Source organism: Propithecus coquereli, unplaced genomic scaffold, assembly GCF_000956105.1.
Source record: "Propithecus coquereli isolate 6110/MARCELLA unplaced genomic scaffold, Pcoq_1.0 Scaffold535, whole genome shotgun sequence".
In the NCBI taxonomy this organism is placed as follows: domain Eukaryota; kingdom Metazoa; phylum Chordata; class Mammalia; order Primates; family Indriidae; genus Propithecus; species Propithecus coquereli.
Window position 1 is genome coordinate 871,874 of NW_012151230.1, and position 19,107 is coordinate 890,980.

Below are 19,107 nucleotides of genomic sequence, written 5' to 3' on the forward strand. Positions count from 1 at the left end.
ACCCAGAACCTCCAACATGACTCGCAATACAGGTCTTGGCTCTTGGTGGAGAAAGGAGAATCTACCAGCAACCCAGCATCAAACTCCTGCCGACGGACGCCCTCTCCACCTGGGGCCTGGCCAGGTGAACTGCACCTTCTCTCCCTCTCACTGGCTCCTCCCACCAATACTCGCCCCGCCCAGTCCCTGCTCCCCTTCCCTGACAGACAGCCCAACACCGCTAGCGTCCAGTCGAGCTCCTCACTCCTTCATGGCAAGACGCCCGCCGCCCACTGGGTGGCCCAAGACACCCAACCCCAACCACATAAGACCCTGGAGCCCCGAAGGCTCCCACGCCCGACTGTCTCCACGCCCTGGCAGTGAGGGGCAGGGCCAGCCCTCCCTTCCCCTGAAAAGGCCTCCGCCCCTCTGATCCCACGGCTTCCAGAGAGGAGAGCTTTGGAAAGGAGCAGTCAAGAGGAGGCAGGGTGGTTAATGTGTTTTTCTGAGTTACGCTAAGACATCTTTAAACCTTAAATGAGCGTCAAACAAGCTAAATATGTTTCAATACAGTCACGGGAGACATAACAACGGACCATACATACGACAGTGGTGCCATCAGACTGCCGCGCTGTATTTCACTGCGCCTTTCTATGTTCAGACACACGCTCACTCACCACCGTCACAGCAGCCGACAGTACATGCTGCGCAGGTCTCCAGCCTCGCAGCAGTGGGCTGTGTCGCACAGCTTAGGTATACAGTAGACCGTACCACCCAGGTTTGTGTAAGGACCAGCGCCTAACGGCGTGTTTCCCAGAACATCGCCCTCATTACGTGACGCACGACTGCACGTAACCTTGCTCCTGGGAACGTGGGAGAATGTGACAGGGGAGAGGTGCATCTGCACACACCCAGCAACAGCTCCCAGAGCCCAGCACAGGGAGAAAGAGTTCCTCGTGGAAAACGACCTAATTATTTTCCAGATGACAAGAAACAGACAAATCTATCGCATTCCACTGTGTTGCTGCTGTCGCCTAAAAGGTCGGCGTTAAATTCATCCACAAGCGCCGGAGGATGTCACCGGGAATTCTGGCACCAGCCCCCAGGGCGCAGCACACCGAGGGCACACGAGCACCCCGCGTGGGGGATGCGCCTCGGCCCCTCACTCCAGGGGTCAATCTAAACTGCTCTGCGTGTGGTGCGTTAGCTGCTACAGTCTATGCTAACCCTTTACAGGACGATGTGTGTTTGGGGGAAGACAGAGAAGGGGACGGGGCTGCTCAGCTTCACAGCTTAAAGGTATAAACTGTACTGTAAAGACCCAGAGATCAACAGAATATAAATCCCACAGTGTCAGGAGAGAAAAGACTGCAATCTCCCCCGAAACAAGCTAGACGGACAACACTACCCCACGCACATCACGCAAAGCAGTTACTACTGAGCCTCCAACTTCGCCAAACTAATTCACCCCCTCAGGTGTTCCCTGGCCACTTAAATACCTACAAAGAAAATCATTTCCAATCATGTGCGTGGCCAAGACTGCAAGCTGCCCCACAGCATCTACTCTCCACTTCCCCCAAGCCCACTGCTTGAGTCACACACCCCAGCCTCCCCAGGGCAGCAGCTGGCCAGGGACGGCAGGGAGAAGCACTGCTGGGTCACACCGCTGCTCCTCTGACTCGCCCTCGCCTTGGAGAGTAGCTGCAGGAGCCGCTGCCCAGGACAGTAGCTGAACAAGGAGACTGGGTGCCAGGATGGAGGAGCTAACAGACAGGAGAAGCAGGGGCCCCTGAGAACACCACGAAGACGCCATCGTGCCGGGCTGGGTACCCCCAGGCTTCTAGCTCATCTGAGCCACTGTTACTGATATTTTATTTCTCCTGTCATGTACGGCAAAACTTAATCCTGACAGAGTTTCATGCCAACAATCTGGCCAAACTCCCCCTGACTTCCAAATAAGAATCGATACACACTGCAACATCAACCCTTCAGCATCGGGACAAGTTACTACACTTTGCCAAACCAAGCCAGTAACCCCACCCTGATGCTGGCCGAAGAGCTGCCAGGGAAAGCGCAGGCCTCCCCGGCACCTGAGCGGCACCACCACAGTGTCACACAAGTGTCCTCCGACACGCTGCTCCCGTCCTTCCTCTGTCCCTGGGCCCAGGACCCAGCCCTGACACTGCTGCACCACAGTGCACATGGGTCTGGAAACAGGTCATAAGCTGACGGCCACAGGCTGTCCCCAGCTCACACACACCCAGTGGTCATGCGTCTGTTCTCATCCAAATAAGGCACCAACACCTAAAATTCACGAGAGCTTCTCCTGACAAGCCGGGCCTGGCGACCACGGGCCACCACCCGACCACCAGGGCGGCCCTCAGGGCAGGAACAGACCCGGAGCAGCACCACCGAGCGTGGCCCCAACGCTTGCAAAGACACGCCTGATTCCCAAACCTCACAAAAGCAGATACATCATGCTGCTCCAGAAAACATCCCAAGTCCTCTAGAGACACTAAAAAGTGCCCTGCACTGAGAGAAGTCTGGATAAACACCAAGGTTAAACTTTCCGACTGGTTTAAAATGACAAGACTAAAGCCAAAGTCACCGCAGCTCCGAGGTTCCGGCAGCACCGAGTGAGCATCCCAAGTGCGAGGGCAGCGAGAGCCCTGCAGACAGTAAAGACAGCACCAAGGGGAGGGGAACAGACCTTCGTCGTCAGTCAGAGACGTGCTAGCTTTTCTTTTTCTTCCAGACATTCCTGAATCCTGAAACACAGAAAAATCACGAACATGAGATCGAAACAGACAGGATGGGAAACCGAGCCAGAAACGTCTGTTAGGACATTTGCCCGCAGCACAGAGGGAGCCCCGGGGCAAGCCTGCCGGGCCCTCCCCAGCCTCCACTCAGGGCACTGGCGGGGTAAGGACGTGAGTCTACAATCGCTGCGTTCAGCAGCTGTGTCTTCCCGAATCGCTGAATTAACACCCAGGTGACACTAAAGCTATACAGTTCCAGCTCACTTTCAAAGTAGACTCATCTCATAACGAAAGGGAATGATATCCATAACCTACACATTTCTCCACAGGAAAACAAGTAGCTCTATTTTATTAGAGCATTGTACTTTATTCACGTTGCCTCCATTCTTTCTTATAGAGTACGATAATCATCCTGAACTTACCAGAAAATTTTCTGGTAATGCATCAAATCCTTTAGGTCTCAACTCTTTTCCTAAAGAGAAAAAATACATGATTAGTTTTCACTAAAGCTGTGGAGATGACACTCTTCACAATCAGCAGGGCATCTCTGCTCATCTAAGTCACGTCCTGCTGCCACCGCCTACGGGCAAGGAAAGACAGGAAACAAGTTCTGTCTCCTCCCCCTAGTGATCCAAGGCAGTGGTTTTGGGGTTTTTCTTTTGTTTTGTTTTTCAGAGACAAGGTCTTGCTATGTTGCCCAGGCTGGACGCAAACTCCTGGGCTCAAACGATCCTCCTGTCTCAGCCTCCAGAGTAGCTGAGACTACAGATATACACCACTGTGCCCAGCTGGCAATAGTTTTTATTATTTTATATTCTGTGACTTTCAGCACTGGCCACCTCACCCTCAGTTTCCTCATCAATAACAGCCTTATGCCCACCCCTCCCAGGGACATCCTGAGAATCCAACGAGACAGTGAATGCTGCCTCCATCGGTGCCTGGCATCCACCACGGTGTCCAGTAAGTGGAGACAGCTATCGCAGAAATAGCTAAAGGAAGAACCATTCGAACACCCCGCACAGGAAGCTGCCCAGGGGATCTCTTGCGTGGCAGATGTCTCAGTGAGTTCACTCACTGTCCAGGGACTGAATTCAGGGCGTCAGCTCAGAACCTCAATTCTGAGTATCCCAGAGGTGATCAACTTGGGGGTTCTGACTCACACTAGCACATCTCAAAAGAACTGGGATGTAAACTAGAAGGGCTGTACGAAGAGAAAGGGCCTAATCAGGCAGACCAGCTGCTCACAAGCGCCCTCCAGGGCAGGCTCCACGGTCAGCTGTGATGCCAGGAAGCTGCCTGGTAAGCAGAGAAGCTGAACCAAGTACAATTCAGAAAATGTTAAGGCTTTTTTTAAAGTATCATACCTCTCCTGGAAACTTTCTGTAAATTTAAGGCCTTTTTTCTTTTTTCTTCTAATTCTACTTGTAGTTTTATTTCCACAACCTAAATACAAAGAGTTAAAGAAATGAACATGTTATTAAGGATGCAAATTATAAAAGCACTGCATAGAAAAACATTAAAACTCATAGTCTAAAAGCATGGTTGTCCTATTTCATTTCAAATTACTTCAATAAGAAATTTTCAGTTTGGTTCTTTTTCATTTATCTTGTATCTAACTACATCCTGCCCAAATTCTATTAGGTGGTGAGATAAGAATTAAAATTTTACAAAAGGAGTGAGTGAGCAGCGAGGGAGCAGGCAATCTGGAGATGAGCCGCCTCCAGAGACTCGCACAAATACGACAAAGGACCTGAAGGCCCCGACCACGGCTCTCACACGTCTCCAAGCACGTGACAGGCGACCGTAAGGTAAAAACCGGTGTATCTCGAACCTTATAAAGATCTAACGGCCCAGGAAGGTACAGATGGGGCCCGAGGCCTCACGTCCATGACCCTCCTAAACGACTGTGCCTGCGCAATCTGCCTCGAACCTCTCCAGCTCGGAGACCAGCTGATTTTTATGACCCCATTAAAACTGCAGAATTTACCTGTTCAATATTTGACCAAAAATATTCTATCTCTCGAGCAGTTGAGGCAGCTATCCGTCTTAATCTGTTCTGTTCTTCTTTCTTTCCTCTTTCCTCACGAAGCTTCTTTTCTTCATGATGGCGTGCTACGGTCCTAACCAGCTAGTAAATAAAAGTGCAAGAATTTTATGTCGTACTTTATGTCATGCTAAGAAAAAAGTATAAAGTTTTTTTAAAATCTTCTCAGCCTAAAATTACATATAATTCACTGTCAGACACACCCTCATATGCTCTTAGAGTGCACCAGGAGAAACAATATAAGCAAAAATCACCATCAACATTGTGCTTGATTTTTCTACAACGTGTTATGTTACTGACACATACATTATTCTCAAAAAATGAAATAGCAAGTATGCTACAATCTTCCTTTCCCATTTAATATATGATTAACATCTTTCCATCCAATAAACATTCATCACCACCAGTTTTAGTGGACTAAACAGTATTTCATTTCATGAATGCTGCAAAATTTATTTAATTCCTAAGCATAAAAATTGTTGGATTAGGATAATTCACATTTTTAAGACTTTTGCTTAAAATTGCAAAACTGCTTTCCGGAAGTTTATACTCTTTACATACCCACAAGCAGAACCTCAAAGAAATAGTGAAAAGTAAATTAAAATGAGAACGTCGGCAGAGCCCTGAGCACACAATCTCTGCTGCCCCAGCCCAATTCTAGGAGCAGAAATGTGCTCAACTTCGGGGGCACCGCATGTGGCACCCGCACGCACCCCCTGATGGGTCTCACCATCCTGGACACATGCTCTCGCCTGGGCGGGCAACCGCGTGCTCCCTGCAAGCCCAGCGAGAAGAGGCAGGCATGGGAGGGCAGGTCTTGCTGCAGGCGACCACTCGGCGTCCAGAGCAGGCCCCAGCCTGCATCCCGCGGTGCCCAGCTGCTCCTCAGCCCCAGCCCCGCCAGTGCCCACCCCACCCCCAGCAACCAGCCCGCTGCCCCATGCCCGGCCTCCCACCCCGTCCAGCCCAGTGTCCACATGTCCAGGACCATCTCCCGTGTGGAAAAGGAAAGGCTTACAGAACAATCGAGCTTTTCCTGAAATGCCCATGAATCGGACTCAAGACCCTATACTCTGAACCCACTGCTCCCCTGTGTGGTGTCGGCTTTTCTCTACCACCTCAACGGGGACAATGAGGGGAGATTCAGGGGAGCGAAGCAGGCAGGACAGGGGACAAAGGGTCGACCCACAGTCTTCAGAGTATAGGAAACATGAAGAGCGAGCCGAGGGCCCCCCACACAGGCAGTGACATGGTGACAAGGGCTCGTGGCTGTTCCCACACGGAAAGGACAGCTGCTCCCACTCCGAGGCCTGAGCGTCCTAGAACCTGTCACGTGTTCTTCCTTGCTAGTGTTAGCAGTGGGACTTCAGAGTCCCCCCAAGGACTATGCCTGTGCAGGGAACAGAAAGGAGCAAACGAATGCTCGAGCAGAACTGGAAAGAGCCAGACCAGAGCCCCGGCAGGGAAGGGCAGGCTGGCGGTGGGCGGGCAGGAAGGCCGGGAAACGGCCCCCCGCTGCCCTGTACCAACTCCTGCCTCCTCCTCACTCTCAGCCTGCTCAGCCCTGGCCAGTCCTGATCCTTCCTACCTGCCAGGCAGGCCTGGCAAGAAACGGAACCCGAATCCCTCACCAGAGCTGCAGGGGGGACCCACCTGCTCCTGTCCCAGGTCAGTCACCCGGCACGGTTACTCTCCAGGCAGCAGGGACGCGTTGCTCCCACACACCCAGAGTCAAAAGCCTCCAGAGAGCTGGTCTGCAGGCCCACCCACCTGCAGCATTCGAACTCCAGCCACCATCAGCAGATGCAGGACAGAGGCTGCCTGCACGGCAAACCCACCTTCTTGGCGGCGGCCACCTTCCACCTGCGCTCCTGGGCGAAGTCCGTGGCCATCCACTGCGCCTCCTCCAGCAGGTAGTCCCAGTGGGATTTGGGGCGCGGGGCCTCCTGCAGCTTCGGCAGCCGCCTCAGGGACCACAGACCTTCTTTCCTTAAATCCGCTATGCGCTGGTGGACCTGGTTCTCCTGTAAGCAGCATACAGGGGAGCAGGGTCAGCACGTGCCGACTGTGTGCACCCACAAGTCAGACCCCCATGCGTGAAACGCCACTGTGAGCAACACTCGGCTAGATGCCGAGGGGAGTGAGCTCACGGAGGTCACGGTTCAGTAACAAAGACTATACTCGGACAGGAGGTCACGGTGCTCGGAGAGCACAGAGGAAAGAGCATGCGACTCTCCCAGAAGCCTTAGAAGCCGGAGCGACAGTCCCACCCCACCTCTAACCATGAAATGTAAGGACGATGTTTATAGCACAGTCTATACGAGGAAACATATGATGCCCGGAATTGGCTTCCAAACAACACGGGAGGAGAGCAGACGAAACGAGCAGCTGCCCGCGGATCGTTATGGAAAAGCTGCACAATGAGGCGCATCGGAGCATGACATCTGACTGTAGTGACATATGTTTCTTTTTGGTCCCCTGATGAAGCTGAACAAATGAATGCTAAGTGCCGGGCAGTGGCTCTGGAAGACAGGGGACAGGCCTGGGGATGCGGGGGCCTCGCGGCCCGAACTCCCAGCCCGACTGCTACACACGCTCGCCTGTCCTGCCCTGGGCCAGGGCCTGCTACGAAGGCAGCGCCACCCAGACTGCTAACTGTGTCTCGAGAAAGCGGACTTTCTCCACAGGAGTCTGCTTCCACCACATGGGGCTAAACCGCGTGGTTTTAATGCTGTTTCTACTGATCACAAACCACGTTCGCTCGTCCTTACTCTCAGGCGTTCAGCTTTAAACCATCACGTTCCTACAAATTACAGTCAAACGTGCTTCACCAAACGGAGCACGTCTGTGACTCTCTTCGGCATGCTTACCAGCGCTATCTGCTCCGCCAGCTTGTCCTGGGCGCCGTCCTGGGAGGAGGTGGCACTCTGCGCAGGGCTCTGTGGTTTCGGGGGGGCCGATGCCGCCACCCCTGGCGCCCGGGAGGAGACTGGAGAGAGAGCCTTGCTGGCCGCTGAGGAGGGTCTGCTCACGGGAGAGGAGCGGGCAGGCAAGGGTCCCGGGCCCGAGCCGCTCGCAGGCGCCAGGGCTGAGGTAGAAGAGGCGGGCAGAGACCGCGGGCAGGGCGGGGCAGGGTCCGCAGGTGGCCTTGTCGTCACCGTCTAGCAGGCAGATGACAAGCGGGGCGGGGTCAGGACAGGGCTCCAGGGCAGGACCCGGTGCCAGAGCGCTCACACCCCCAGGGACACGTGCGGCCAGGGCCCCCTCTGCAGCACCGGCCGGCACCACCCTCGAGCCACAAGGAAAGCCACACGCCAGACTCTGTCTACAAAAGCACAACATCGTTTTCTTTCCACAAAACCAAACAAGATCTCTGTACACACAGTCTTCGTGTCTTAGAGCGCACGTGTTTTCTTTTTTTTGCTTTTTCTCTATTTTTAGACTTTCTAACTTTTAATTGTGTGAGCTTTTTCCTAATTGAAAAATACCCAGTGCTCATCCAGCACCTTCTCTCTGAAGGGCGAACAAGTTCCGCGCGCCTCTCATCACAGGCAGGCTTTAAGGGCGGCAATCCTCCTACAACGCCGGGACCAAAGACTGGAACCCACGGGGAACCCCACAGGGAGGGAGGGGCGGAGAGCAGGGAGGCGCAGCCGGAACGGGAGGGCTGGGTGCCGACCAGCACCCACGGTCGTCATCACCTGACGCAGAGAGAAGGCACAGCTAGAACTCCTCTCTCCAAGTCACTGCATCTTGCTCGTCCCCCGCCTCAGGGGTCGGGAACCTGGGCCACACGGTTTGGAAATTAGCTTTCGCTGGAGCGCGGCTGTGCCCGTTCACTCACGTGTTCTCTGCGGCTGCGTCTCACTCCCTCGACAGGCACTGCGCACCGCAGAGCGGGACATTCACTACCTGGCCCTTGATGGGAGGTCTGCCACCCCCTGCCTGACTCACAGGTAACACATTCCTGAAAACTTCGTAAAGAGCTTCTCTAAAACCATTTTCCACGGCTGCTCTTTTCAACAACACAGGTAGGTAAATTAATCTAAGAAAACCACAGAGCTGCTGTAAGTCAATGAGAGAAAGTGCTGGAAAAAGAATCACTTCCACGAAAGTCTAAAACAAGCAACGGCCTGAGGTGCTGAGGGCGGCTCAGCTGCCCTGGGTGTGCGCAAAGCTGCCACGCAGACCTGCACGCAAGGCTCCAACCTCGACCCGGGGCCCGTCACAGCCCTCCAGCTACTGTCTGTTCTCGCCTCAGTTTTTTCCATCCATAAAATGGGGATAATAAAGATTCCACCTCACAGGTTTGCTAGGTAGAAAAAATAAAATAATGCCAATAAATTCCTCATCACAGTGCCTGACACCTCAGCTCACAGAGGTGACCAGTAAGTGATAGCTAATATTGATTATTATTCTTTTATCATCATATACTCCAGACTTTGCCTTAAATCTCAAATAATCATACAGAACTTGAACTCAAAGCCCACCGAGGAACTCCCCTGTTGATGAGGGAGGGCGAGGGGCCAGGGAGGTTTCTGAAGCGGCTCTGCCACACGCTGATGTGAGTCGAACGATGGGCAGAGGTGACTCTCTGAACACCCCTCTCCCCTGCAGAGGCTAACAGATGGTTCAGCCCAGGCTGTCGGATTTCACTGCTCTTTGGGAACCAAAACCAGCTTTCTGTGTATGTTCCAAAAACACACCTGGGTAAAATTAATCAGTGGAGCGGGAGGGCCATTTTAAATCCCAGGAATGTGTATCAAGCCGGAGAGGAATGACTCACACACATCTGCAGAGCGTACAGTAAAGGAACACAAGGCACCCATGGAGGACGCCCAGGGGTGGTCAGGAGCATGGCTTTGCACTTGGACAGAGCTAGCACCTGGCTCTCCTCACCGCACCGCCACGTAGCCTGGGATCAGGCCCCCAATCTCTGAGCCTTCGCCTGCACACTGGTAAAATAGGCCACGCCACCTACCCGGGAGCTACTGGGCAGACTGAAAGGATAACTGACACGTGCCCTTCCAGTGTGGGTCAGCGGTGCAGGCTCCTGCGCCAAGAGCAACAGCAGCAGCTTCCCATTATTTTAATAATGACAACTATTATTATAGAGCCAAATAAAATTATGTTACAACTACTCAATTAACCAATTGTTCTAAAGTGGGGGAGCAAACTGCTAAGAAAAAAATGGACAAATTACAATATTGTGCACCACCCTGTCAAATACACAGATGGCAAGCCAACTCTGCAAACCGTTTTTCCTTCCTGTCCCACATCTAACAAAATACCAATGTCCAGAGTACCTGAGGCAGGGACGGAAGCTGAGCGGCCTGCACCTGCGCCTTCCCGGGCGTGGGGACATGGAGGCTCAGCTGTGCGGGCTGCGGAGGAGCAGCGGGCTGGCTGGGTGGGGGCGCTGGCACGGGGGTGTTCGGCTGCTGAGTCTTCACCGGGATGTGGAGCTGTGACTGAGCTTCCACCGCCTGTGGCTGCTGAGCCAACTGCAGCGGGGAGGGAAGGGCCGAGGCAGGGACACCGGCTGCGGGCAGCCTTCCGGGCAGCTGCGGCGGCGGGGTGTGCAGGCTGGCGGCGTTCTGCACGGGAGGCCCCGTGGAGGGGTCATACTGCTGCTGACTCTGTTTCTGTCCAGTGAGCTGCGCGGCCTGAGGGGTGGGGGGCATTCCTCCTGCAAAATAAGAAAAACCCTGAGAGAGCTCATTTCCAAGTGAGTCACAAGGGAACGCACGACATCCCAGTGATTGTCAAAGACCCACCATACACTCACACAGGAAATCAGCGTTCTATTAGATCTAGTGTCACGCATGAGCACACAAAAAGGAAAGAAAGGCACTTGACCTCTGCAAGTCAGCATCAAGCAAAACGAGTATCAAATAACCACAGGGTGCCCCTACGACAGCAGCAATTAAGAAAAACACAGGAGTAAAAACTGCTGAAAAGCACAGTGACAATGAGATGTGTGGCTCCCATCAGAGGGACACGAACGTGGTCTCCGGGGGCTTTTCACACGGTATCAATTGGGACTCAGAGAAATACCCCAATTTTAGAAACTTCACTTCCAGTATACTACCTCCACTGCACGAGTTTTGGGACTGGTTTTTACAATCTCTACACACTCCCTCTTTACGTGCTGAAAGAGCCAGTTCTAAAGCTAGGTCTTACCTTGTGCTGTCGGCATTAACTGCTGGAGAGGGACTCCTGTGTTCACCCCCGGGTGCTGGAAAGCTACCCCTTGAGGACCCACTTCAAGTCGAGGTCTCTTAGACTGCTCTAGAATAATTTTCAAAAAAGGTGGAGTTTGATGTAAAAATAAAATCACAAAAGTAGTAGAAAAAACATGTGTACGTGTTCTTATAATCTTTGAACAGGGAGGCCTTTCTATGCATGAACTAAAATCCAGAAGCCACGAAGGATAAGGCTGATAAATATAATTTCTTTTCATTAAAAATCTGCCAATATAAAAAAAAAAACATCATAAAGAGGCAAAGGATGAGCAGCAACCTGAGAGACGACACTACAACGGGTGTTGCAGAGGCTGACGTACTCGACACTCAGAGAGCACTTAACAGTGAACACGGAGGGGGGCGGGTGGGGCCGCAGCCAGCCAGACAGACAGAACAGGCAGAGAGGACAAACAGCCAGCAGAAGAGCAGATTCACAGATGGTCAGCAAACACGGAACAATGCTGTGCAACCTTACTCAAAACTAAAGAAACCCACATCAGAACAAAGATAAAACTTTTCAGCCATTACATGAACAAAAATTAAAAGATTTATCCATACTTAATAAAATGATCAAAATGTGAGAGCGGGAATTGCGGATGGTAATGAAAAGCGCGATTTAGCACCATCGATGCTCAATTACACGTGCACTTTGACCGGGCAATTTCATTTCTAAGAGTTTTTCCTTCAGATACAATGAAAAACATGCAGAAAAAAATACATGAGACTGGATGTTCGATCCTTTGCCGACTGTAATGGAAAACGGTGGCCATAACAAATGGACACTGACGAGGGTCTCACTGAGGAAGAACGAGCACCACGGAACACCGCGCAGCCCTCACAAAGAATGGGGTGCGCGGCTCGGAAGGGTATTTCTATGCGCAGACAGAAGATGTCTGTGAGAACGCACGAAACATTAGCGGCGGCTACGCTGCGGCCGGGGCCTGGGCAGGCACCAACCAGAGGCGGACGTATGTTACACCCTCCTTAAGTGTCTGAATCTTTTACATGAAAAGGCATTAAGTTTACAATTTGAAGAAAAAATTCAGTTTAAAAAATGACAACTTTAAAAAGCAGATTTTATATTTAATCATCATGATGACTGAAGAGCCTACACACGGTACATCAGAACAGAGTACACCTGTTCCACTGGAAAACTTCTAACTTCTGTACACACAAACACATAAATATTTTGCTCAGCTGATAATCACCAAAAGAAAAATAAACTTTCAAAGTAGGAAGAAAACTAAGTTCTTTAGCATTCGCTCTGCAGAAACACGCGGCAACCGCCCACGATAGCCGCGGGAGGAAGCGGACTTCGGGGGCACGGCTGCCGACGTACCTGCGGGGGGCACCGCCTGCTGCCTCTTGAATGGGTCCGTCTCCACTGCGCCTCCAGCCCCTGCCACCAGGCTCCCTGCGAGGGCTTGCTGCTGGAAAAGAATGAAAAACATGAGATGATGATCATTTAAGGGCATTACAAGAATGAATATAAACTAAAACTGCAATAATTACCCCAAGCACTGACCTCATTCCTTTTTAATAGATGTTATCTACCCAAGGTCTTTAAATATACACTTATAATATGTATTTATATAGTATTTATGTATAATAAATATTTTGAAATTCTAACTTACCTCGGAAGGGGGAAAAAGACTTGTAAAAGATGTATTATTCTGGTTTTAAATGGAATTTCAAATAAATGCAAATCTACAGTCCTTCAGAAACTGACTGGCTTTGCATGTCGAAAGACAACACAAGGCTAATTTGGGGAAACATCAGTCTCAGTTCCGAGACAACAGCTTAGCTGACCTAATCAGTCACACCGCCTACCATAACTGCACATAAATAAAAAGAAAGGTTAAATTGTATTCCCACTGGAAAATGACACTGAAACCCCAATTAATAACGATCTAACTTGGATCTTCAAAACGGTATTTCTATAATTAGCACCCCACTTGATTTATGGATATGTGAAATTATAAATGTTACTTAAATGCTTAAAGTGAAAGAGCAGATCTGAAAGGCTACATGCGACATGATTCCAACCCCACGACATTCTGGAAAAGGCAAAACTAGAGAGACAGTAAAAAGGTCAGGGGTTGCCAGTGGCAAGGTGGGAGGCAGGAGGACGAACAGGCAGAGCACAGGCGGTTCTCAGGGTGGTGACGCTGCTCTGCATGGTGCTGCAATGGTGGGTTCATGTCATCACACGTGTGTCCAAACCCACGGAGTGTACCCCGCCGGGACTGAACCCCACTGTAAACCACAGTCTCTGGGTGATCATGCCGTGTCGACGGGGGTTCATCAAGCGTCACAAATGGACGCTCTGGTGGTGGATGCCGGCCAGGGAGGAGGCCGTGCGTGCGGGTGGGGGTGGGGGAGAAATGTCTGTGCCTTCCTCTCAACTCTGCTGAGAACCTAAAACTGCTCTAAAAAATAAAATCTTTTAAAAAAGGTTTACATGAGAAGCTGCTGGCATGTTATTTTACAAAGATGGAAACTGGCCAAGTCTTGGTCAGCACAGATTTAACCCTGACGCTTTTCCATCTGGTCACTGTTCTTGCAATCACAGCAAATGCTGAGGATGGTACATCACAATCGCTAGTTGCCAAATTATTCTTTAATTGATTCCAATTATATCTACTCTACTTAGGCATTTTAAATGCAAAAAATCACAGACACCTAAGCAAAGTAACTACTGGACGAGACTGTCCTGCAGCCACACACAGCCACTGCGAACCAGGCTGGGGTGAGTCACTCGCATGAGGAAAGGCTTAGCAAGAGTTATTCAAAGGAAAAATAAGCAACAAAACGGTGTGTGTGGCACGATGACACACCATTTACATTTAACAGAGATGGGGAGGAAAGAAAAGAGAAGGGGACAGAGAGACGGACAAAGAGAGGGAGGAAGGAAAGAGGAACAGTTTGAAAACAAGCAATGTGTTGTTAACGATGGCATCTCGGGGCAGGGTTAGAGGTACGTGATTTATATGTGTGCACTTCTCTAGATTTTTCAAATGTTCTGCAATGAACATGTACTACTTATATAATCACAAGAAGTTATTTTTTTAATAAAAGAAATGGATGAAGGGCTCCAGTAATGGCCAAGTACTTCCTAGCAGACCAAACGTACTTCAGACGAAATATAAAAAATATGAAAAGGTAGGCGGCAGACGATACAGGAAAGGAAGTGACAGCTCCAGGAAGAGACACGCAGTCCCCCTGGCTTGAAGAGCAAGGACAGAGAGCAGGAGACCCCACGTGCTCTCCCTGGTCTCTGCCACATCTCTGCTGACTCCGATACCGTGCGCACACCGACAGGGTCCCCGCCAAGGCCAGAACACTACGCTGAGACCTCAGGTGCCACCTACCACAGAGTGTTCGCAGCTTCGACTCAATAAAGTTAGCTAAGTGTTAGTAAAGCAAAACAATCACTACTCTTCAGAAGAACGTAACAGGACCCAGGGTTTCTACACGTCATTCACAACTGTCCAAAATCCAATTCAAAACTACCCCGAAATACAAACAAGAGAACAGGAGCCATCCTAACAGACAAGCGATGGACACCACCCCCAGGAGGACCCACCGACTGGAATTCCTGACAAGGATTTCAAAGAGCCTTTAATACGTACGCCCAAGGTCATAAAGAAAAATATATTTTTCTACAAATAAAGGACAAGACGAAATCCTGACAGAAATACAGAAACTATTTTTAAAGAGAGCCAAATGGAGATTCTAGAACTGAAAAATAAAACATTTGGAATACAGCACTCACTGGGCAGGCTTAACAGCAGTGCAGGGATGGAGAAAGGCAGTGAACTTGAAAACAGGAAGAGAAGAGCCCAGTGAAGGACCTGACTTCGAGGCGCCCCCCAAGGCTCCCCAAAACAGGACGGCGTGGCCCTGGCGCATGGACCAGCAGTCAGATGGAGAGATCGGAACGCGGTGCCAAGGAACAGACCCATCCTCACACAACCACGTGATTTTCCAAAGGCTCCAAAGCAATTCAAATCCATGGGGAACGGAAAGTCTTTTCAACAAAGGGTGCTGGAACTAGATATCCACATGAAAAACTGATAAACCGGACTTCGCCAAAAGGCACGGGAGGAAGGCCCATGCTCCCCCTCCCCCCACCATGGTTGGCGCTGCGGCTCTCCCAGGGGACTCGGGAGGCGCACACCGCACTCGCCACTGTGGCCCGCAGAAGAGACAGGAGCTCCTCCAGGCGGGTGGACACCCATCTTCCGTTTTCAAAATGACTTCTATTATCATCGTATTCTGTCTTCATGAATATTTTATTGGTAAAGATACTATTTTTAAAATACAAACTTGATCTTAACTAAAATCCGTAATTATAACTCTTCTAAAAAGAAAGAAAAATTCCTACAAAGAAAAGAGATGCTCTAATAGAAATCTAATTCTGTGTGCCCGTTTCAACAGGGACTATGTCAAAACGGAGTTTGTCCACAGAAGATTTAATCTAATTTACAGAGATCCTGGAAATTACACCAGAAAAAGAGCAGTGGAAGGAAGTGGAGATGTGTAGTTCACAGAAAAGACAACTAGGAATGTTTGCCACCTATACGTTCTGAGAAATGTGCTCAAAAAAAAAAAAGAAAAAAGAAAAAAAATTGAACAAAAAAATGAAAAAAATTAATAATACATTAAAAAAGAAAAAAGTAAAAAAAGAACGTTCTCCACTAAAAGAGGAATAGACTCACGCTATTCTGGAGGAAGAAACCGAGACCAGCAGTAGTTAGTGGTTACTAGAAGGCAAATCTCTGCCCAATTAAAATAAACAAATAATTAAATAAACTCACTTTAACCTAACAGGGACCACGGCCTTTGCAGGACTGGGCGCTCGGTCACTGGCAGGGCAGGACGGAGTCCAGGTACTCCCTGAATACCTTCAAAGGACACCCCTGTAACTGGAGGGGACGAGGTGACCCAGGGTCTCTCTTAACTCAAGACCCTAAAAGAAGTCCTGCCACATTTAACCTTGGAAGAGGGCAACTGAGGAAAGCACAAAAAAACTGTGCTCTTTCAAAAAGTATGTATATTAAAACAAGTTAAGATGCCACTTTATACCTATAAACTTTTAACTGTACACATAACAATATGAACACGTGTAAGATAATATAAAAAGCAACAGTCGGCATAAATGTTTATCAGGTCTAGTTGGTTTATAGTGTTGTTCAAGTCTCTGTTTCCTTGTTGATCTTCTGCCTAGTTGTTCTGTCCATAATTGAAAATAAAATATTAAAGACCTCAAAAAAAAAACAAACCAATAATTGGGTTAGGATCACAGAACCATAAATAATTATTCATTTTCTCTAACATTATAGTCACTGAAGAAAATTCTCCAAATCAGGATAGTTTTATAACATATAAATAACTATAATAATATCAGTATTATTATATATACAATAACTGTACTCAATAATACTACCCCAGAACCTTTTGGAAACAGAGAGAAAATATTAGTAATACCTGCAATACTGAGAACTCTAGATTTATATCTAGAGTTTAATTTGTATAATTACTTTATCATAAAAATCCTACAGTTGTTTGCAAATAACGAAACTCATCCTGAAACTATGTGTTAAACTCTTCTTAGAATACTTACCAGGGCTGGCAAAACCACAGCGACAAAACTGAGACCACGTGCCTACATCTAGCAGCAATTTTAGCTGAACCCAAAGTGGTGCATGGTGAGCACCGTGAACTCACTAACACTGCTCCTAAGAATTATTTCTAAATAAAAGACATGGCCAGAATCAGCGAAATGGCTAAGTGAATCAGTCCTCCAATTCCTGGCGCATTCGCAGCCGTTCCACTAAGAACTATTAAAAGCGAATGAAATGTAAAAGAATATTTGCTAAACAAAATAACAAAACAAAAAAGTGTAAATACACTTGTTTCGCCTGGTATATACGTAACATAACATAAAATGTCATCGTGTTAGGATGATGGCATTATGGAGAATTATCTTCTCTAACAGGAAAATGACTGGAAAAAACTCAATTTAGAACGGTTCTTTTATAAATAAATGTGCACATGTCTGTTTACATTTTGTATACAACAGCTCTGCTCCCAATACTACCACCTGAAAATCTTTTGGAAATAGAAATTAATACATATATAATACAGAGAATTCTGAATTTATTTCTGGAATTTCACTAGTCAATATAAATTAGTCAATTAAAAAAATTCTACAATTGGCTATAAATAATAAAACTCATATGGAGTTTTTTCCCCCAAAGAAAGGATATGTTTTTCATTTCAACTCTTACTTCCCTAGACATTCACTAGTATTTGCCTCAAAAATCTGTAACTCGAAATGGAGGCTCCTTGGTTTTCCTTTCTGTCTTATAATTCATTATGAATTATACATATAAATTATAAAAGATACATATGTGACTTTAAAGCCACAATAAAATTAATCATAGAACTGAAATAGTGGGATATCATTCCCTGAAAAGTTCATTCAACTTTTTGTTTGAAAATTTTCATAATACAATGTTGAGAAGGAAAACAGAAAAACACATACATACAATTTAAAATGGTAATAATAAAGCAATCACTATGCACTGATCGCATAAAATAAAAAAATAAAACATAAAAATATTACTCATGCCTGGAAAACTCCATGCACCCCTGCCCACTAAGGTGCTCACCACCAGACTGTGGTAAACATTTCCCTACGGAACCCTGTGCGCTGCTGGGGGGATGTAAGTTAACACAGCCGTCACGGAAAACAGCACGGAGGTTCCTCAAAAAATTAAAAATGAAACTACCGTACGACCCAGTGATCCCATTTCTCAGATTTCCCAGGACACGCCCAAAGGAAATGAAACAGTGTCGGGAGAAGTTCCTGCGCCCCCGTGCACTGCAGCACTGCCCCAACAGCCAGGATACGGATCCACACGGACGGCTGGATAAAGAAGGTGTACACATTGTACATACGCAGTGGAATATTCTCCAGTCAATTTAAAAAAAGGGAAATCCTGCCGTTTACAACGGCACAGACGAACCTGGAGGGCATTATGCTCAGAGAAGCAAGTTGAAAGAAATACAAGTGCTGCCTGGTATCGCTCACATGTGGAATCTTAAAAAAAAATAGTCGACCTCAATAGAAACAGAACAGAACGGTGGTTGCCAGGGCAGGGGAGTGGGGAATAGGGAGACGTTAGTCAAGGGTACAACTTTCAGCTGTAAGTTCTGGAGATCTCATGTACAGCATGGTGACTATAGCTAATAATGGCATATTGTACATTTGGAATTTGCCAAAAGAGACCGTGACCTTTCTGACCAAAAAAAAGTGGAGCCACTGGATACGTTAATTATGGTAATCACGTCACTATATCAAATCACTCTGTACAATTTACTTATATACAGCTTTGTCAACTATACCTCAATAGAGCTGGAAAAAAACATCTCCCTACAGTGTCATCACCTGTGGGTTTAACTCTACCCAACTCTGGTTTTGCTCGCTCGTGACTGTGGCATGAACGGAGCCCTACCTTCGTGTTCCTCTGTGACCTCTGCCCCTCCACGTTGCGCTGCTGAGTCACCCGCACAGATGCGAGTGAGGCCAGGGTCCACTCTGATCAGCCCTCCTCTGTGTGAATGTAACAAGCCACTGATCTGTCCATGGCCAAGGGACATTTTGGCTCTTTCCAGTCTGGGGCTCTCACAAACAGTGCCACCGGGAGCGTCACTACACGTGTGCTCTGGCACAGGAATACAAGAGCACGAACACCTCTAGCACACACTGCTGGGCCAAAGGCTCATTGCTCACCTTTTCCACATGATGCAAAATGCTCGCAAATGACTAGACAAGCCACAGTCTCATCAAAAGTGGATGAGATTCTGGGAGGCTGAGGCGGGCGGATTGTTTGAGCTCAGGAGTTCGAAACCAGCTTGAGCAAGAGCGAGACCCCATCTCTACTAAAATTAGAAAGAAATTAACTGGACAACTAAAAATATAGAAAAAATTAGCCGGGCACGGTGGCGCATGCCCGTAGTCCCAGCTACTCGGGAGGCTGAGGCAGGAGGATCGCTTGAGCCCAGGAGTTTG

General features: G+C 48.6%; 1 protein-coding gene across 1 annotated transcript in view; it reads right to left on the reverse strand.

Annotated features, from left to right (window-relative positions):
• The window catches only part of EP400 (E1A binding protein p400), a 106,181-nt gene that overhangs the window by 72,748 nt on the left and 14,326 nt on the right, over positions 1 to 19,107 (reverse strand). Inside the window, exons 3-11 of the mRNA XM_012657268.1 lie at positions 12,367 to 12,457; positions 10,966 to 11,073; positions 10,089 to 10,471; positions 7,653 to 7,943; positions 6,621 to 6,806; positions 4,726 to 4,866; positions 4,103 to 4,181; positions 3,161 to 3,210; positions 2,690 to 2,747 (exon numbers count right to left, since the gene is read on the reverse strand). Of these exons, the coding sequence (XP_012512722.1) occupies positions 2,690 to 2,747; positions 3,161 to 3,210; positions 4,103 to 4,181; positions 4,726 to 4,866; positions 6,621 to 6,806; positions 7,653 to 7,943; positions 10,089 to 10,471; positions 10,966 to 11,073; positions 12,367 to 12,457 (1,387 nt within the window). The remainder of the gene's footprint in view (positions 1 to 2,689; positions 2,748 to 3,160; positions 3,211 to 4,102; positions 4,182 to 4,725; positions 4,867 to 6,620; positions 6,807 to 7,652; positions 7,944 to 10,088; positions 10,472 to 10,965; positions 11,074 to 12,366; positions 12,458 to 19,107) is intronic.